The sequence below is a fragment of the Balaenoptera borealis genome, assembly GCF_965194805.1.
Source record: "Balaenoptera borealis genome assembly, chromosome: 13".
In the NCBI taxonomy this organism is placed as follows: Eukaryota; Metazoa; Chordata; class Mammalia; order Artiodactyla; family Balaenopteridae; genus Balaenoptera; species Balaenoptera borealis.
This window is the reverse complement of record NC_138870.1, coordinates 23703137-23725449: the sequence shown is the minus strand read 5'-3', so window position 1 is coordinate 23725449 and position 22313 is coordinate 23703137. Positions and strand designations below refer to the sequence as shown.

Sequence of the window (22313 nt, the reverse complement as noted above, 5' to 3'; positions counted from 1 at the left end):
CCATACGTATTTGTGATGCCTTCCCTTTTCATATATATATATATTTTAATGCTATTCTTGTCTGCTTACATTCTTTTTATGTATGTATGTATGTATGGCTGTGTTGGGTCTTCGTTTCTGTGCGAGGGCCTTCTCTAGTTGTGGCAAGCGGAGGCCACTCTTCATCGCGGTGCGCGGGCCTCTCACTATCACGGCCTCTCGTTGCCGAGCACAGGCTCCAAACGCGCAGGCTCAGCAATTGTGGCTCACGGGCCAAGTTGCTCCGCGGTATGTGGGATCTTCCCAGACCAGGGCTCGAACCCGCGTCCCCTGCGCTGGCAGGCAGACTCTCAACCACTGCGCCACCAGGGAAGCCCTCATATTTTTTTGCATTTGCAAAATATGTCTGTTTTTATTTATTTATTTATATTTTTTAATTTAATTTTTAATTTTATACTGGAGTATAATTGGTTTACAATGTTGTGTTAGTTTCAGGTGTACAGCAAAGTGATTCAGTTATACATATACATATATCCATTCTTTTTCAGGTTCTTTTCCCTTTTCATATTATCCAAGCCTTGTTGGTTTGTTTTTTAACCTCACCTTCATTTGCCTTACTCTCTTCATTCTTTTTTAAATTATTTATTTATTTATTTATTTATTTATTTATGGCTGTGTTGGGTCTTCATTTCTGTGCGAGGGCTTCCTCTAGTTGCGGCGAGTGGGGACCACTCTTCATCGTGGTGCGCGGGCCTCTCACTGTCATGGCCTCTCTTGTTGCGGAGCACAGGCTCCAGACGCGCAGGCTCAGCAATCGTGGCTCACGGGCTTAGTTGCTCCACGGCATGTGGGATCTTCCCAGACCAGGGCTCGAACCCGTGTCCCCTGCACTGGCAGGCAGATTCTCAACCACTGCGCCACCAGGGAAGCCCTCTTCATTCTTTTGATATCCATCCCTCCCTATCCCTTCCTCCTGCTGAAATCTACATTCCTGTAATACTGCTGACTTTTGGAGGACATTTTTTAAAGCAGAATATTTCTTGGCCCTTGTCCTCTTCCCTTTCTTCATAGTTTGCAATTTCCAAAGCCCTAGATAGTGGGAAAACTCTTGACTTTTCAACTAGCACAAAATGAGGTTGCTATGTCAAAATGTTGCACTAAATCTCAATTAAAAGTAGTTTTTTTTCCTCAGTGAAAAATCTGTGCTTATCTGTAGATGGCTTTTCATATGGGAGGGGTCTAAATAAATATTACCTTCCAACAATAAAAGAGGCATTTTTCTCCTTTACTTCTTTCGAAATCCACTTAATTTATATTTGGCTTGAACTAAAGCAGAGGTTGGCAATTTCAATAAAAAGAGGTAGTCAGACACAGACTTTTTCCATTTTTATAGGCTTTTCTTCAAATGCCTGAAGTTTATTAGAGAAGAAAAACTACGAGCCAGGGCTCTGAAGTCCAATTCTTATCCAAAGTTGATCACTACTTTTCTAACATTCTATGACTCTTTTAAAAAGGGAAAATTAAACCTTTCTCAGAAAAGAGTCTCTAAGAAATGCAAGGACACAAAACAATAGGAAAACTTTGGAGACTGTGAAAACTAACACAAGAACTCTTCATGAAGGCATCAAAGACAAACACAAATATATCTCTTACATTCTAAGGATGCAGTTCTTCACAAATATGTATTTCCTGCATGTTTTCTCTGTACTGTTATGTCCTGGGATACAAATATTAAGAGAAGTTTTCCCTTAAGGAACTCAGCATTATCTTAAATGGCATCGAGATATAAACCTGCCAAATTTGACTGAGTTTCTAGGTAGAACAGAAAAATCTAGACTTTTAGTGTTGTTAGAGAATAGAAGTGGTGGTTCCCAGATGAAATGTGCTCAGAACTGACCACCAGAGAGCTCTCCTCCTTGTAACAGAAGATGGGTTTTAATTCTTGTTATGACCTGTTAAACAATAAATGGGGTGGGAAGAGGTGGTAGAGTCCCCACAACCTCCCAAATTTTCTTCCAGGCCTCCAGCTTACCTCGATGTTTGCCCCCTGATCAGAGTCAAGGTCCTGGTGTGACTTCAGCTTTTCAATTTGGTCCTCCAGGGACATCAGCTCACTTAATAAGCTGCAAACAGACCAAGAGATGGACTAAGTCCTGTGGCTTAAGAAAAATCCCCAATGGATCATCTTTTTTGATCTTGAAAGATCATTTTTGACCTTTCAAAAATGAAATCCTACACCTATATAAGAGGACTCTTGGGTAGTAATTGTGTTGGAATGGGAAGTCATAAATGCAATTCAAGAAAGTAAAAAACATTCTAAGTAACCTAGATAATAGTAAAGAAGTGTAGTCCTAACTGGATATAGGAGCAGAAATGTAAAATGACTAAAATGGAAGCTTAGTTAAATTTCTAGGAAAAAAAAAACCCACAGAAAATCTTTGGGACCTAGGACTAGGCAGAGTTCTTAGTCTTGACACCAAGGGTGCTACCCATAAGAGGGAACATTGATAAACTGGACCTCATCAAAATTTAAAACTTTTGCTTGGCCAAAGACTCTCTTTAATGGATTTACGTGTCACATATCCAGCAAAGGTCTTATATCTAGAATATATGAAGAGCTCTCAAAACTCAACATTAAAAAAAAACCTTGCAATTAGAAAATGAACAAAAGACATCACAGACTTTTCACCAAGAAGATATGTAGATGGCAAATAAACACATGAAATGATGTTCAACACTGTTAGTTATTAGAGAAATACAAATTTAAACTACAAGATGTCACTGTAAACTTACCAGAATGGCTAAGGTGAAAAATAGTGATAACACTAAATGTTAGTAAGGATGTGGAGAAATTGGATCACTCATACATTGGTGGTGGGAACATAAAATGGTATAGCCACTCTGAAAAATAATTTGGCAGTTCCTGTCAAAACTAAAACCAAATTTACCATATGACCCAGCAATTTCACTCTTGGGCAATTATCCCAGAGAAATGAAGACCTGTTTTCACACAGGAAGCTGTACATGAATGTTCAAAATCGCTATATTCATAATAGCCAAAAACTAGACAGAATATATATATGAACCATGCCATGGAATACTACTCAGTGATGGAAAGGAAGGGACTGTTGATACATGTGACAATCTGGATGAACCTCAAGGAAATTATGCTGACTGTAAAAAACAGTCTCAAAAAGCTACATAACTGCATGATTGGATTTATGTAACATTCATGAAATAACATAATTATAAACACATGGAACAGATTTGTCTTGCCAGGGGTTAGGGATGGGTGGGAGAGAATGAGTGTGACTATAAAGGGGTAACACAAAGGAGTCTTGTGCAATGACACAGGTTAGAATCTTGATTGTGCCTCCTTGTGACAGAAGAGGCTACACTTGTGATAAAATTGCATAGAACTATGCACACACACACACACAAATGAGTGCACTTGTAACTAGTGAAGTCTGAATAAGCTCGGTCGATAATACCAATATCAATTTCTTGGTTTTGATGGCATATTAGAGTTAGGCAAGATGTTACCATTTGGAAGGCTGAGAAAAGGGTGCATGGGACTATCCTGTATATTTCTTTGAAAACTCCTGTGAATCTATAATTATTTCAAAATAAAAATTATAACAAGAGAATATTATTAATATTTTTAGGCCAATACATTTGACAGTTTAGATGAAATGTGCAAATTCCTTGAAAGATACAATCTACCACTAAAATATACTCAAGAGCTAGATAGCCTGAGTAGCACTATAACCCTATATATCAGTAAAGAAATTAAATTTGAAGTTAAAAATCTTACCACAATAAGATCTCCAGGCAATATGGCTTCACTGGTGAATCCAACCAAACATTTAAGAAAGAAATTATGCCAGTTTTACACAAACTCATCCAGAAAATAGAAAGTGTGTGAAAACATCCCAATTTTTTCTATGAGGCAAGCATTACTCTGATACTAACACTAGGACATTACAAGAAAGAAAGACACAGGTCAATATCTCTCATTAACATACATGTAAAAGTTCCATTTTGGTAAGCTGAATCCAACAACATATAAAAAGGATAATATATTATGACCAAGGAGGATTTATTCTGGGAATTCAAGGCTGGTTCAGCATTCAAAAATCAATCACTATAATTCACCATATAAAGAGACTTATAAACAAACAAAAAACATGATCATTCATAGATGCGGCAAAAGCTATTGAAAAAATTCAGTATCATTTCTGATTTTAAAAACAACTCAGTAAACTAAGAATAGAAGAAACTTTCTCAATCTGAGAAAGGGCATCTTTAAAAACAGACAAAAACCCAGATAATATCACACTTAATTCTTTTCTTGTAAGATTGAGAACAAAGTAAGTAGGTCTGCTATCTGCTGTCACCCCTCCTATTCAACATCGTATTAGAAGTTCTAGCCAATATAATAAGGCAAAAAAAAGAAGTAAAAAGAATACAGATTGGAAAGGAAGATAGAAAGCTCTCTCTATTTGCAGATGACATAATTATCTATGTGGAAAATCCCAAATAACCTATAAAAACTACTGGAACTAATAAATGAGTTTAGCAAGGTCACAACACAAAGTCAGTATACAAAAGTCAACTGTATTTCTATATATTAGCTATTAACAATAAGAAATTGAAAAATTTTAAGTACCATTTATAATAAAACCAAAAACATGAAATACTTAGGTGTAAATCTAACAAAATGTGAAATATCTGTACACCGAACACTATACAACTCTGATGGAAGGAATCAAAGAAGACCTAAATAGACAGAAATACTGTGTTCATGAATCAGAAGAGTTGATATTGCTAAACTGTTAATTCTTCCCAAATTTATCTATAGATTAATGGTAGTTCCAACCAAAATCACAGCAAAATTGACAGGCTGATTGTAAAATCTACATGGAAAAGCAGAAAAAAAAGTTAGAATAGCCAAAACAATTTTGAAAAATTAGAACAAAAATCAAGGACCTACTATATAGCACAGGGAACTCTGCTCAATATTCTGTAATAACTTAAATGGGAAAAGAATTTGAAAAAGAATAGATACATGTGTATGTATAACTGAATCACTTTGCTGTACACCTAAAACTGACACAACATTATTAATCAACTATACTCGAATATAAAATAAATTTTTTTTAATTTTTAAAAAAAGAAAAGAAAAAGAAAAAAATTATCAGATAATAAAAATTAGTATTTGACTTAGAAAAAAAACAGAACAAAATTGGATAACGCTCACTACCTAATTTCAAGGCTTAATATAAAGCTACAGTAATCAAGGTAGTGTGGTATTACTGAAAGTATAAACAGATAGATTATTGGAACAGAATATAGAATACAGAAATAGATTCACACATATATGACCCACTGGTTTTCAACAATGATGTAAGGTTATTCCATAGGAAAAGTAAAACTCTTTTCAATAAATGTTGCTGTAACAACTGGATATGCATATGCCAAAAAAAAAAAAAAAAAGAAAAAAGAAAGGGATCTTGGGATATACACATGCAAAAAAAAAAAAAAAAAGGAACTTTGATCTCTACCTGGTATGGACTGCATGTTTGTGCCTCCTCAAAATTTATATTTTGAAACCCCAGTGGCCCAATGGGATGGTATTGGGAGGTGGAATCTTAAGGAGGGAGGTAGGTTTAGATTTAGCCATGAGGGTGGAGCCCCCATAATGGGATTAATATCCTTATAAGAAGAGGAAGACCAGAACTCTCTCTCCCCACTGCAGGAGAAAACAGCAAGATAGTAGACATCACGCAAAATATCATAGTCATTTTCAAACAGTTTGTCAGTTTTTTACAAGTATAAACATACACCTATTGGGACTTCCCTGGTGATCCAGTGGGTAAGACTCTGCACTCCCAATGCAGGGGGCCTGGGTTTGATCCCTAGTTGGGGAACTAGATCCCACATGCATGCCGCAACTAAGAGTTCACATGCCGCAGCTTAGAAGGCTGCACACCGCAACCAAAATATCCCGAGTGTGCAACTGAGAGCCGGCGCAGCCAAAACAAACAAACAAAAACAAAAAACAACAAAAAAAGTACACTTATTATAGGACCCAGCATTCCAACTTCTGATTATTTACCCAAGGAAAATAAAAATGTATGTTCACACAAAAAACTACATGTGAATGTTTACAGTGTCTCTATTCATGCTTGCTAAAAAAATCTAAATGTGCCTCAATTAGTGAATGGATAAACTGTGGTATATTTATATAATGGAATAAAAGATATAATTTTACTGTATGTGACTTTTACACTAGTTTCAAAAATGGAAAGAAATTTTAATGTGCAGAATTTGAATTAATAAAAACACAGAATCTTTTAAAATCCAAATATTATTCATGCTCTGGAAGAAAACAAAAGGCCATTTTGAATAGGATAGTCAGGATAAGGCTGATGTAAAGAGATGTTTAGCTGTAAGGTATGGTGATGTTTAACTGAATGTAAAGAAGATATTTAACTGAAAGGTAAAGAAACATCTAGAAGAGTAGCCCTGCATTAGGAAAGAGTTTCGAATGTGGCAGGAAGGTTCAGAAGGCCAGAGGAATTTATTTCTAAAAATAGCTTCCATTTATTAATTGTTTATTATGTACCAGACTCTCTATTAAATGCTTTACATACAGTATTTTATTTAATACCCACAGTAAACCAATGAGGTGGCTGTCATTACTCCCTTTTTATAGAATAGGAAAGTCAAGGCTTAAAAAAGGTTGATTACCCTATCCAAGAAATGTCAATGTCAGGATTCAAACCTGGGTCCCTCTGAGTCCAAAGCCCACTCTCTTTATACCAGTGGCGGGACAAATAACTTCGTTTCTGTTTCATCTTGAAACTTTCCACTTAAATTCAGATATGCATTAACAAATAAACTTTAATAGTTTTTTCATGCCATACTGGTTGGATCCCTTTGGACAATACTGGATAAAACTCAAGGATCATTGGGAACTTCAACACGTCCTTTTGATAACTATTAATGTGGCTTCAAGGAGAGAGCCTCTGAGGGAAGTCCTTCCCTTGGGAGAAGAGAGAGCAAAGATGCAGATAACTTATTATCCTAAAGACTTTACCACTTTAAACCCAGAATTTCTTAAGTTTCTGAAGCTATGAAACTTTTCATTATTTTCTGACCAACCCTGACACCCTACAATTACCTCTTCACTGTGTTTTCTGTTAGGTTTATTTTTTGTATAATACTTTTAATTTTTTCCATCCAGCCTATGTGATCAGCTCCAAGTTCTTTCACTTGTGGACCCATCTGTGTATTCCAGTGGTTTAGCTGGAAGAACATGTTCTCCTGACTCCTACAGAAATAGTATTACAATCAGTTTTAAGGTAGAAAATGGGAAAGCCTGAAACCCTCTTTCTCTGGATGGCAAATTGGTCTGCTTATTCATTTTCTGTCACCAAAATGGGCCAGGTAGGTACTTAGGCTTCAAGAAAGGAGTTTGGACATTTATTTAATATCCATTTTAACAGATCTTCATAAGGCTGGAGAAAATAAAGCATGTTTTACATTCAGTAAAAAATATAGATATATTTTTAATTTCCCTGCATGGAATGAATGTTAAATATTTCAGGATGGTGGTTGCATCTTGGTGAAGGAGAAGAAGTTATACAATAGGGAAAGGGTCCATAAGGATTTAACGGTACATTTTTAATAGTAATTATAATAATTTTCATCTCTAGAAAATTATCTGAGAGTGATGAGACATGTGTTAATCCCAGGCTCCGAAGAAAAGTGTGTAATGAGAACTCCACGGCTTTTCCTACATCCCTAGAAATGTCCTTCTTCTGCATTCTTGCTGGAACATGTAGGTAGTTACTTGTGCACATGAGTGCTTTATGGTTCAAGACATGTATGGATTTTAAATCTTCTAGGCTGTCCCTAAGTTCTCTGCTAAATTTCATTTTCCCCTCCACAAAACATTATTAAATGTTCCCTCTTGCACGCTCCAGGGCTTACCGTTCAGGGATGTTCTCCTTTGAAAACTGCAAAGATGCGGACGCCTGGGGATCTTCTTGTTGAACGTGATCTCTTCCTTGCTCATCCTGTTCACTCTGCAGGTCCTGGTCATGCCCAGCCTCCAGCTCCAACATATCCTGATAAAGATCATGAAGAAAGCAAAGCAGAACAAAAGGGTTATCACAAGAGGTGGTGGCCCCTCTGTGGTACCCATGCCCCCTTCTCTGGGGGCAAGCACATAGCCCCTCTCTGAGGCTGGAGTCTTCTGATGCATCTGTGAGATAGGCTGACATGCCCTCCTGCTCTGTGACAGAGGAAGGCTGGGGCAGGGACGTGGAGAGTAGAGAGAACAGATCAGTTTCTTATTGAAATATCTGTGTAAATCACTGACCAAGTCAACAGGAATAACATTCACATAGATCTACAAATAGCCTTCATGTACATCATTTCTTTTAATTCTCATGATAGCCCTGAGGTGGATAAAGGTAGGTACTGAAATCCCCTAGGCCATTCCTATTTAGTGATTTGGTCAAGGTCATATGGTGTAGTGAGTTAAGTGATGACCCCAAAAAGATATGTCCATGTCCTAATACGAGGGGCCTGACAATGTGACATTATTTGGAAAAAAAAAGAAAAAGGGAGCGGTTTTTGCTGAGGTAATTAAGTCAATAATCTTGAGATGAGATTATCTTGGATTACCTGGGTGGGTCCTAAATCCAATGACAAGTGTCCTAATGAGAAACAGAAGAGGAAAAGACACAGAGAAACTCGTGAAGACGGAGGCAGACTGGAGTTTATGCAGCTACAAACTAAGGAATGTCTGGAGCCAGCAAAACCTGGAAGAGGCAAGGAAAGATTCTCCCCAAGAGCCTTCAGAGGGAGTGTGGGCTCGCTGACCCCTTGATTTTGGAATTCTGGCCTCCAGAACTAAGAGAGAATACATTTGTGTGTGTGTGTGGTTTTAAACCACCAAGTCTAATTTGCTATAGCTGCCACAGGAAACCAGTCGACATGGCTGGTAAGTATATGGACCAGAACTTGAACTAGGTTTTCTGATTCCAAAACCATGGAATTGTATTTAGGACTTGGGTTCAGATTAAAGAATACCTGTCCCTACCACTGGCACTCTCACAACCCAGTGTCACCTCACCAGTGATGTAGGTTTATTATCACATTTACAGATGAAGAAACCAAGGCTAGATTTTCCAGGTATTATGTGACTCCACTATCTCTTATCTACCTCTTCATAAATAAAAAGCATCCACAATTTCAATTTCTTTCCACCAAGTCTTTGACCAGGATATTCCAAAGCAGCAGAAACACTGTGATATAGAGAAAGATACCACATTGGGAACCAGAGGACCAGAGGTCTAAGTCTTGTTCTACTGCTGTGGATGTTGAACAAGTCACTTAACCACTGTAAAGCTCAGCTTCCTGACCTGTAGTAAGAAAATGGGGCCAGATCATCTCTAGAGATCTATGTCCAATAATCGATGGTGATATTTCTTATCTTTATCAGTCATTTCACGGTAATGGTTAATATACTGCAAAAGAGTCAAAAGGCAGAAGTAGAAACAAAAAGAGTTTTTAAAATCTGCAGGACTGAACACATAAAGAAATGTGTGTGTTTTTTAAATAACAGACTAAACATGTATTTGCACGAAATACACAGTCTAAGGGCATTATTTTCCATTTACAGGCAGCTCTTTGAAGAGCTCACATGTCTCCTTTTGGATGTTTCCTAGGCACCACAAACTCAGAAAGTAAAAAAATGGAACTCATCATATTTCCCCTCTACCTTGTTCGGGTTCCCCACCCTTGCAAATGGTCTCCCTATCCATCCAGATGCCTCTGCCAGAAACCTGAAAGAAGTTCTTGAATTGCCACGGGAGACATTCTTTTCCCTCTTCATTACCTATGTTACATCCACTTTGTGCATACCCACTAATACCTGTCATTTAAATCGGTGTACTTTTTTCCCATCCCCCCAGCATCACTGCTCATGGCAGCCCAGACAGGGCCCTACTTTGAGTCCTCATCAGTTCTTGACTCCTGTTGATGTCCTGGCTTCCCGTCTGCATCCTGCTCTATCCCTACCTCAGTGTCCTGCCTGCCTGCTTGCCTGTCATGCCTTTTCCTGCACCCTTCTTCTCTCACAACACAGTTTCTCTTTGGCTTCATTATCTTTGCATGTGTTGCTCCTTCTTTCTGAAACGCTTTTCTTCCCTCCAACTCATCCTTCAAACCTCAGTTGTCATATCGCCAGTCTTCTCCCTGTACAGCCCTCCCTCCCTTGTACCTCATGGCTCATCTGCTACTTCTAGGATGGATCTTACACAGCCACGTTCCTGTCTGAGTCCCTCCTAGCGTGTGAGCTCACTGAGGGGAAAGGATTTTATATATATGTACCTTAGCACATAGGGGATCCTCAGTAAGTGCTTTTAGAATAAATAGGCTTCAGAAACAGTCAAATACATTCTGCTTGTGAGAGATGCAAACAAAAGCAGGAAATAGGAAAGTCTGTTCACTGACCTGGCATCCGAAATCGACACTGTATGTAGCAGTGCCAGGGATTAGCAATGTGAAACCAGAGCAAAATATTCATTTCTAAGTATTTTAGGGGGTTTTGATGGTTAGACATGGCAGCTTTGGCAGTCTGGCTAAAGAGCCTATTTTGTTAATTAAACCAACAATTTTTTCTTTACTCCTCTTAATTCTTTGTCCATTTTCTGAACCTGTCCTTTAAATCTTTCTCTTATAAAAGACGAGGATAAGATTATGCAAAGTAGAGACCTCCTGGTTTGTTTTCAGAGAATAAGAGAATAAGGTTTCTTCCTCAAGAAGTCATATATTTGTCCTTTTGTTAGCAGATAGCCACATTTTTTAATAATTATTTGTTAATTATGTGATTGCCTATGATTTATTTTTATGTAATTATAGAATTTTCCATATAAACAGACATAAAGAAATACAATCATAAATTTAAAAAAATATTTTGTTAAACAGTTATGCCCTGATTTGAAGTTTGTAAGAAATAGTCTATAACAATGCCTTATACTCTGAGAGTGTGTACTATCTGATAAACTCTTACAGAGTGAATAATTTTATTATCTAATTAGACTTATTCTGTCCTAGGCCAACAAGTGATGATATCACCATTCACTGACTAAGAGGATTCAGCAGGGTTCACTGAACCACAAGTACAGGGAAGTTGTCCTGGAAAAGTAGTTCTAATGGTAGCAGCTCTTACCTGGAGTCCAGGGACAAGGCCCCTGCAAAGAATCAGATGATGCTATTTATAGAGTTATACCTTCAATTCATGTGTTCCCTAAGATCATCCCTACGATCACCTCAATTTCCCTATTTTCTGTTCCCATCCTAAGACTACTCTTCTAATTCAGTTCCTATTATTCTTTTTTTTTATAACAAGTATCTGTCTGTCTGTTTCTTTCCACTTTTTGTCTGTCTTATTATTATCTATACTCCACACGTCTAATTCCGTTCCTTCACACCTTCTATCCCCTTCTATTTCTTTTGTTTCTTTTTTTCCTTACTGCAGAGTCCTTGAAGGTTAAGTCCAGTTTGGGATATTCTTTGAGGACCTTTCCTTCTATGGATTGTAGAGTTAGCCATCCTCAAATCCAAAATGTATTCAAAAGAGAAGTAGACAAAGAGATGAATCCTGAACTTCCATAGGGGGCTGGATAAGCCTAGGAGTAGGAAATACCCACTCTATCATTTCTGTATGTTTTTCTGACTGGTTGAAACCACCTTCTTCTATAGCCAATAGCCTGGGGAATCTATAGAGAGATCTGCTCATCAATAATAAAAGGGGTCTTGGCCATGCATTTGTTTTCAACTAAAGGAAAGCATAAACCCTCTCCAGGACAATCTGAGGCATTTTGTCCAAATTTCTCCATTCCATGTCAGCTGGGTGACTGAATTTCAGACTGAGAGAGGTTCAGACTGAATTAAGAGTAAATGGGTGCTCACTTCAGCAGCACATATACTAAAATTGGAACAATATAGGGATTAGCATGGCCCCTGCACAAGGGTGACATTCAAATTCGTGAAATGTTCCATATTTTTTGTGAAAGTAAAAAAAATCCCATTTTAAACTGCATCAAAAAGAATAAAACACCTAGGAATAAACTTAACTAAGAAAGTGAAAGACCTATGCTCTGAAAACTATAAAAAAATTAATGAAAGAAATTGAAGATGATATAAGGAAATGGAAAGATATCACATGCTCTTGGATTGAAAGAATTAATATTATTAAAATGGCCATACTACTCAAAGCAATCTACAGATCTAATGCAATCTCTATTATTTAAAATATCCAGGACATTTTCCACATAACTAAAACAAATAATCCTCAAATTTATATGGAACCACAAAAGCACCTGAATTGCCAGAGCAATCCTGAGAAAAAAAGAACAAAGCTGGAGGTATCACCCTCCCAGATTTCAGACCTTACTACAAAGCTACAGTAATCGAAACAGCATGGTACTGGCACAAAAACAGACACACAGATCAATGGAACAGAATAGAGAGCCCAGAAATAAACCCACACATCTATGGTCAATTAATCCATGACAAAGGAGGCAAGAATATACAATGGAGAAAGAACAGTCTCTTCAGTAAGTGGTGCTGGGAAAATTGGACAGCTACATGTAAAGCAATGAGATTAGAACATTCCCTCACACCATATACAAAAATAAATTCAAAATAGTTTAAAGACCTAAATGTAAGAATGGAAACCATAAAATTTCTAGAAGAGAACATAGGCAGAACACTCTTTGACATAAATTGTAACAATATTTTTTTTGGATCTGTCTCCTAAGGCAGAAGAAATAAAGGCAAAAATAAACAAATGGGACCTAATTAAACTTAAAAGTTTTTGCACAGCAAAGGAAATCATCAACAAAACGAAAAGACAACCTACTGAATGGAAGAAAACATTTGCAAATGATATGATCGATAAAGGATTAATATCCAAAATATATAAGCAACTCAATATCGAAACAAACAACCCAATCCAAAAACAGGCATAAGACCTGAATAGACATTTTTCCAAAGAAGACATACAGATGGCCAACAGGAACATGAAAAGATACTCAACGTTGCTAAATTATTAGAGAAATGCAAATCAAAACAATGAGATATCACCTCACAACTGTCAGAATGGCTATTATCAAAAAGTCTACAGGGCTTCCCTGGTGGCGCAGTGGTTGAGAATCTGCCTGCCAATGCAGGGGACACGGGTTCGAGCCCTGGTCTGGGAAGATCCCACATGCCGCGGAGCAACTGGGCCCGTGAGCCACAATTACTGAGCCTGCGCGTCTGGAGACTGTGCTCCGCAACAAGAGAGGCCGCGATAGTGAGAGGCCCACGCACCGCAATGAAGAGTGGCCCCCGCTTGCCACAACTAGAGAAAGCCCTCGCACAGAAACGAAGACCCAACACAGCCATAAATAAATTAAAAAAAAAAAAAAAGTCTACAAATAACAAATGTTGGTGAGGATATGGAGAAAAGGGAACCCTTGTACATAGTTGGTGAGAATGTAAATTAGTGCAGCCACTATGAAGAACAGCATGGAGGTTCCTCAAAAAACTAAAAATAGAACTACCATACAATCCAGCAATTCCACTCCTGGGTATATATCCAGAAAAAATGAAAACACTAATTCAAAAACATACATGCACCTCAATATTCATAGCAACACTATTTATAATAGTTAAGATATGGAAGCAACCTAAATGTCCATCAGCATGAATGGATAAAGAAGATGTTGTGTGTATATATATATATATATATATATATATATATATATATATATATGTATATATATATATATATATATATACACACACACACACACACAATGGAGTATTACTCAGCCATAAAAAGAATGAAATTCTGCCATCTAAAGCAACATGAATGGGTCTACAGAATATTATGTTTAGTGAAATAAGTCAGAGAGAGAAAGGCAAATACTGTATGATATCACATGTGGAATTTAATAAACAATACAAACAAATGTGTATAGCAAAACAAAAACAGACTCACAGATGTAGAAAACAAACTAGTGATTAACTAAAGGGGGGAGCTACAAAATAAGGGATTAAGAGATACAAACTACTATGTATAAAATAGATAAGCAACAAGGATATATTGTATAGCACAGGGAATTATAGCCAATATCTTATAATAACTTTTAATGCAGTATAATCTGTAAAAATACTAAATCACTATACTGTACATCTGAAACTAATATAATATTCTGAATCAGCCATACTTCAATTAAAAATGAGTAAATGGATCTCTCTAATGCATCTATTGGAAGACAATCTGCAATCCAGGGGGCAATTCTACATACAGTAATTTGCTCTGAGGTAAAAAATGTCACAGTTATTTCACAAATCCCAAGGACAAAAATAAGGTAATGTGCAATTCTTTGTATGGGAATACTAGTAAGTCCCTTGTGTAATAACAGCAGCCTTCAGAGGAGAGAATGCCTCCATCTTGATTTTTAAGCCCTGAACATCTCACACCTATTATGAGGAAACCTTGAGATAATATCCTTGCTGCTTTGAGATATGAAATATGAAGTTCCTCTCTTCACCCACTGTGACATTTAAGTCTGTCCCTTACCCATTTTTTAGTCTCCAAATCATGAAGGAAGTCAGTTTGAGAGTTTTCAGAGAAAATGTCCTCATCATCTGATCTGTCCAAGATGTGGTCCATTTTGGTAAATTCCCTTAGTAAACTGTAAGTCACACAACTGAAAAAGATACTGTTATTATGTCTTCGGTCTATAGTTTAGGCCTGCCCTAAACTTCTCTAGAGGGAGAACACTGGATCTTTCCGGCCCCAAAGAGCACCTGCTATTCTTGTACTGATTTCATTCTGTGTGAATAATGTCTAGTGTACTGCATTACATGAGATAGGAATAGAGAGGCTGGATAAATATTTGTTGACTGAATCAATAAATGATTCAAAGTGAGATTCTGAATTCTGAAGCCATTGCAGCTCTTTGTGTGTATATGCAAATGTGTATGTAAAATAAACAAATAATAAATAAATATCCTTCTTTAAAAAGTAGAGTTAAAAATGTATCATATGGTTCAAAGGAAAGGAGTAAGTCTGTGCTACCATCATGATTTCTAGACCCAAGACGTCCTCCTCCCAACATTTACTAGTTTCTTCTTTATTCTTCCACAGAGATTCTATGCCTAAATAAGCAGCTATGTTTATGTAAATATATACATGTCTTTTTTAATACAAATGAGAGGATATTATCTTGGAGTCCATTTCATATTAGTACCTATAGAGCTGCCTCTTTTTAAAAATTGCTATATGATATTCCATCATGAGGCTATATCATAATTTGCTAATCAGTTCTTTATTAATGTTTATGGACACTGTTTCTAATCAGTTGCTACTGCAAACAATGCTGCAGTGAATATCCCTACATACCTATGTGTATACGTACAAGAGTATCCATTGGATAACCCTAAAAATAGAATTGCTGGGTCAATAGATACATATATTTTAAATTTTTGATAGATTTTACCAAATTATGCTTTGAAGAGGTTAAATCCATTTACACTTTCAGCAAAAATGATGAGAGTGCCTGTTTTCCCACTCCTTTTCTAAAACCATGTGTTAGAAAAGTTTTTGATCTTTGCCAATCTGGTATGTTTAAACTGGTATCTCACTGTAGTTTTAATCTCTTTTTATGAGTAAGGTTGAGCATCTTTGCCTGTACATATAAAACTCATTTGTACCTCCTTTGCTATGATAATCCCGTGTCCATCCCCTACTGGACTATTGTTATTTTGCTGGGCTGCATATATGTGTATAGATGTGCACACACACACTCACACACTCAAGTATACTTTTGAATGAATTGCAATATACTTGTGATGGAGGCCTAAGGCAGTGGTTTCCTATCTGTGGGTCTTGAACCCTGAGTTGGGGGGCATTCTATACCTACCCTGATAGAAAGTGGTCCTGGAATGTATATACATTTCTATAGATTCAATAAATACTGCTGAATGTTTCCAAATGTATATGCTACTGTTATTAATAAATTATAAATGGATTTTAAAACATCCTTGATATCATAGTAGCATTTTTGACATGTGAGGGGTTCTGGAAAATCTTTTCCTTTAGAAAAGTTCTGCCAATTTAAAAAGGTTATTAACCATTGGTTTATATTAGTATACATTTTTATCATGTATAAATATTTAACAAATATTTATATGAATGTGTGCTTCCTCTACTCTAGAAACCATATTAAATGGTTTATATCTTTAGCAGGTTAAGATGATGAAGGCACCAAACAATCAACGTTTTTTCACAAATTGAGACTAGAATCTTGACCATTTCTATTCAACTGATGTCTGCCTAGTTTATGACCATAGGTCCCTTTACTATCTCACAGGACCTACCACAGTAGATATTCGTGAGATCAAAATTAGAAGAATTATAGAGAAGAATGTCAGCCCCAACCCTGAACTTGGAAATCTCGTCATTCGGTCCTACCAGGCTGAGGAAGTCTCCAGACAGGACCCCAGAAACTGCCCCTGGGAGCTCAGCCCTGACTTACTTCTGCATTGCGCCTTCAGCCACATGGATGTTTTGGAGAAAGCCATTGTTTTTCTCTGTCAACTCTTGCTCCTTCCCAACTGGCTTCATCTGCAGAAGCATCTTGACACTTAGCTTCGTGAGAGCCATTTCTTCAGCACTGCAGGGGCAATGGTATATTTCTTTCTATTTGTAAATTGATGTTTGTTTTACTCTTTTCCTATCGTTGACAATTATTTCTAATTTTTCACTGCTGTAAACAATATAGTAATGAATATATTTGTTTAGGAATTTTCAGTGCATTTCAGTGCATTCAGTGTATTACTCACTTAGAATACTTCCCTAGAAGTGTAACTCCTGGTAATATGATATACTGATTTTTAAGGATTTAGAAAAATATTCCCAAATTACTTTCCTAAAGTTTCAACCAATATATATTACTGGCAGCTGTGTGTGAGAAGAGGCACCCTCATTTCAGCCTGATAGGCAAGTGTTAGCTGGAGAGCAGAGAATTGAATTGTTAAGAGTATTTAAGTACTGTAGTGAGAAAAATAATAGTAAAAGGAAATAGGAAAGAAGGTAGAAAAGGGTGAGACAGGTTCTAGGAAGCTCATATGAAAAGTCATAATAAAGGGTCCATGCGAAACATAAATTGTAGTAACTAGCAGAGATCAGAGGGTGGTACCCAGCCATAAACAGAAAAAAACCTTTTCCTTTGTGCACTCAACTGAGTAACTATAGTAAATTGTCACTGGAGGGTGGTCTGGTCCCCAGGACCCTGTGGGACAGAATCCCTGAGGGACAGAGGGGATGGTAGACTGACAGGAATGGAAGTGATTACCAGGGATGGTCCTAGAAGAGTGATTATGGCTGCAATTAGAAACAGAGGGAAGGAGAGGTACTGGGAACCACAGATATACTGGAATAGTCTGGGCAACCAAGGGTCTGGCCTATCACTCTGTAGCAAAATTGAGCTTTATCTCTGACCTCTGTGGGGATCCACAGTGGATGCTGTTCAAAGGGGACCCCTGTAAAGTTGAAGCAGCAGGAAAACGCCAGAACCTTGAGTGCAACAAAGAAGAATAAACCTTTGATCTCTTTCAGGAGGGACACTGTGACCTGCCTGATCTCATCACAGCTCCCAACCAGACAGTCTGTCTGTATCCTGAAGGTGGCAAGCATTACTAACACAATTCCAAGCTCTGAAAGACAATGACCACTGAGATCTACCTAGTCTCTTTCCTGTCCGAAAATTAGAATCCTGTACAAATAATAAGGTTTCCTTATTTTGGTCACTCTTTGACATCCTAATGGCTTCCACTGGGTGATTTAAAAGGAAAATCTGTTCTTCTCAATTCAGGTAGCTACACAAATTCTGCCTCCATACATTTCCTCATATTTCAAATAACAGAGTCCTAATGATGGCTTAAGTTTGTGTGGCTCCTAATAAATTACATAGTGTTTCTCATGTATGTCCTTATTCAGTTCCCACGACAACACAGTGGGGAAGGTATTAGCCCCATTTTCTGCGCACGTTGACCAAGGCTCTGGGAATTCGCATGATGTACTTAGAGTCATAGAGCAAAGCCAGGACCCAGAACTTCCATATCCTCACAGCTACTCATAAGGGATTTCTCCCTCATCCTAAAGATGATCTAGATGAAGGCTCTCCAATAAAACTTTCTGTGATGATAGAGATGTTTTCTACACTGTTCATTTCAGTAGCACCAGCCACCTGTGTCTACTGAGCACTTGAGATGTGGCTAATGCAACCGAGGAATTGAATTTTTAATTTAATTGAAATACATTTAAATTTAAATAACCATCTGTGGCAAGTTGTTACCATATTCGACAACTCAGAATTTTCTAGACCAGGGATCGGCAAACTATAATCCACAGGCCAAATTCATCCTGCCATCTGTTTCCGTAAACCACAATTTATTGGAACACAGCCATACCCATTCCTATGTATTGTCTGTTACTGCTTTGGTGCTGCAATGACAGAATGGAATGGTTGCAAGACAGACCTAAATTTGGCATGCAGAGCTTAAAATATTTACTATCTTGCCCTTTACAGAAAAAAAAATAAAAGTTGCCAACCCCTGTTCTAGATCATCACTTTTTTCTATGATGCTTTTTCTATGGGTGTTTGCTACAATGAGTCAACTGAATACATTGAATAAGAGCTTGGATTTTGGAGAGTCAGGCTGAGTTCATATCACAGCATCAACACTCAGCAGCTGGGCCTAATCTTAAGGTTCTAGGTCTTTCATTCCTCATCTGTAGAATGGGGTTTAACACAGTGCAAAAGCTGGGCAATGGTATCTATCTATTTATAACAGTAGAAATGGGAACTATTGTAAGGTTTCTTTGGCTTCAAATATTACAAATAATAATAATATGCTTACACACGTGCAGCACCTTCAGTTTATAAAGCACTTTCACTAAGTTGTTTCTTTGATCCTCACATCCACCCCGTATAGTCAGTCAACCAAGGCAGATCTTATTACCTCGATTTTTTTAGATGCAGAAACTGACACTCAGAGATGATCCATGATCTGCCCGAAGTTTTATTGCTAGAAAATGGTAGAAACAGGATTTCAACCCGCAAACCTCTGGTTACAAGTTTTGCACTCATCCTACTATTAAACATAAATTTGATGCCCAATATGTTTTAATGGATTGGTTAGCAGCCTTCTTGCCTCAAAATAAGCCATCCTTTGAAGCTAACTTTTGACTAGTTATGTAGTATGGTTGCTTGCTATTCAAAGTACGGTCTGTAGATCATCAGTATAAACTGGGAGCTTTTGCTAAACATACAGAATCTCAGGTTCCACCCTAGACTCACTGAATCCGCCTCTGCATTTTCGCAAGATCCCAGGTGATTCCTAGTCATATTAAAGTTTGGAAGTGCCTGCACTCTAGGCCTCGTCAGCTAGAATCTGTCTTCCCCTTCCTACATCCCATCTCTTCATTCCTATATGTTTACACTATAGGCCTCTAGGACTGTTTGGTACAACTGAATGGATCCCTCCTCCTTCCACCCGCACCTCATCAAAACCTTTAAAATTACAAATTTGGAGAAGCATTAGTCAAAAGGAACAGATCAACTGTTTTAAAAAACAACCGATGAAATCTCTAACTTACATTTTGTGAGCCTTTCCTCTAGGCCAGACCACCCAGATAACCTTCTTCAGTACCTGTTAGCTGGACAATTCAGATATCAGAAATTTTAAAGCATGGTTCCAAGAATCAGGGATTTGGTGTCACCCTGGCCCTGGCAAGCTTATAATGAGCAGGTATGGCTGTGAAATTGTTTATACCTGGTGATATCCTTGCTCTTCCCAATTTGGTGATCACAAATACCTCTAAGTTCAGTGGGGTAGACTAGAAACAGTCAAGTTTCCCTGGAAAATTCTGGTGATGCCAGGTCCTCCTTTCCCCAGCGCCAAAGGCAGAGAGGAGGCCATTGACGAGGGTGCACACTTAGGCAGGTGAGTTTGCAGTTGGACTTGCCCCCTCTGACATTCTACTTGGAATGTGGCACACGTGACCCTTCAACCCCCTCTCACAAGGTTCCAGGTACGCAGTGCTCTCCTGCTTTTCTTTTACCTGCATCTCCAGCCTGTCTCCCAGCTTCCTTGCTTCTCTTGCCAACTTTCTGGAAACAAAATCCTTCCCCCACCCCCAACCCTCTGTCCATCATCTACTGGCTTCTGACAGGAGGCTCTGGGAGGCTCTTCCAACCTTGGCTTCTCCCATGCCTGCCCTTTCATCCCCTTGCCTGAACAAAGCATCCGAGACCTACGAGGGAGGACAGGACTTCACCTACTCCTTCCCCCCTCAGCAGGAATGAGGAAGCAGTTGATCATCTTGCAAACCAGGGCTGCTCCTACTTTACGGCTCCGTCACCTATTCGCCTTCGCCTACCACCTCCACAGCCCACTTTCACTTCTTCCAGGACTTCAGTGCTAAGTTCACATTTCCCTCCGTACCTCATCTTCTCCCCTCATTCTCCAGGAACTTAGCACCTATGCGAGGGGGCCTAACATTCTGACTTTACAGATTCTCAGTCCCTCAACTCTTAAGGCTTTCCCCTTCACCTACCAAAATTATTCAGCAGCACGGAGATGAAATACAGAACGTTTTTTCATACGTATAAACATGAGAATTAGATCAGTGTTGGAAACCTGGTTTTGCTATTTATCAGTCATTTGATTTGCAGCAAAATTTAAGTTTTTGTCTGAAAAATGGGTTTGATAATACCTGCCTAATTGGTTTGTCGAGAAGATGAAGGTAATCGTGTGAGGAAGGAGTTTAGGGCCGAGCTGGACGATTGCTAGTGCTCCCACTAGAATGTGGGCTCCATGAAGACAGGGGTGTTTGTGTGTTGTGTGGACTGCTGTACCCCCAGCACTAGAAGAGTGGCTGGCACAAAATAGGTGCTCAGCAAAATTTTGTCAAAGGAATGGGATGAATGTACATACAGTGGCCATGATTTTTATGGCAACAAATTAGGTCTTGTCATCACCCTGAGCGTTTCCTCAGATAGAAGCTCAATCTGAGATGTCACACCTCCCTCCTGGGCTTCCCTATGCTCTCTTCCTAGCTGGGAACCCAGACTCCCTCGCGTTGCCCGCCCCCCGCCTCGCGTTGCCCCCCACCATCGCGTTCCCCCCCACCCCAGTGCCTGCCGGGCTAAGCTTCAGCCTTGGGTACCTGTCCCATATCAGGACTAGGCTCCTAGCTTTTGTTGTCCCAGGTGACCTCATGTTTCTTTAGGAAAGATCACAAGATTCTTATGAGTGGTTCCACCACAATTTAATAATGACAACAATAATATCTAACACTTATGAATGTTTACTAATGTACCAGGCACTCTTCTAAGTGTTACATATATGATCTGATTTAATTCTTACCACCTTCCAAACCGGGGGGGGGGGGCGGGGGGCGTTCTGGGATTCAAACCCAAACCTGCTCAATCTGGCTCCAGGGACCATGTCCTTAAGTGCCCCTGTACACGACTATTCTTCTCAGTGTTACTCAGCAAAACTTTATGCATCTCTTGTTGCTTCCCAAACACATGGGCCCCAGCAGCTGTTTCCTGTCTCGCTCCGTTCCTTTCCCACTGCCAGGCTTGCTCCCAAATGCTGCCAGCTCCCCCCGCCAGCAGTGACCCGGCTTCCGCATTACTGCGCTGATGGAGGCCACCTGATGTGAATCTTCTCTCTACCACCAGACAGCTCCTCGGTGTAGCGCTTCCCCATTCAGAACACACCATGTTTCCCTCATCCTCTCCCACGGCCCTTCTAAGCTCCGAGAAAGTTCTTTTCACTCTCCTTCCTCAGGCTCCCTTGAAGACCCTTGTTTGTCTGAGGGGGAGGGCGGGATTCTATTCCATTAGGATCAATTCCCTTGCAATTTCAAAAACTCTTTTCGAGCTCCACTTCAGGCATCCCACGAAGGAGCTCACAATTTCTTTGAGGAAACAGACATCTTCTTACATCTTCTCACATCTTCAAGTTCTGCCTCTATCCTATCACTTTGCCTCCGTGTGCAAACCAGGTCCTATTTCCCCTCTTGTAGGAAAATATCCTTCATCCTGTATATTTGAGCTACCATCTTTTATGTCTCTTTCCTTTTAACAAAAATTTCTCAACATTTCAGAGACTGTATGTTGCTCATTACGTATTCTTATGCTAAATGCTTTCAGTATGGCTTCTTGTTTGCAAGGTTTTTGTTA

The 22313-nt window shown here is 38.7% G+C and overlaps 1 protein-coding gene across 1 annotated transcript in view; it reads right to left on the bottom strand.

Moving 5' to 3' along the window:
- Positions 1-16720, bottom strand: part of SMCO2 (single-pass membrane protein with coiled-coil domains 2) — a gene marked incomplete at its 5' end in the record, with an annotated part of 30224 nt that extends 13504 nt beyond the window's left edge. Inside the window, 5 exon segments of the mRNA XM_082352319.1 lie at positions 2012-2102; positions 7166-7315; positions 7978-8114; positions 14633-14747; positions 16593-16720. Of these exon segments, the coding sequence (XP_082208445.1) occupies positions 2012-2102; positions 7166-7315; positions 7978-8114; positions 14633-14747; positions 16593-16720 (621 nt within the window).
- Positions 16721-22313: the final 5593 nt, after the last annotated feature.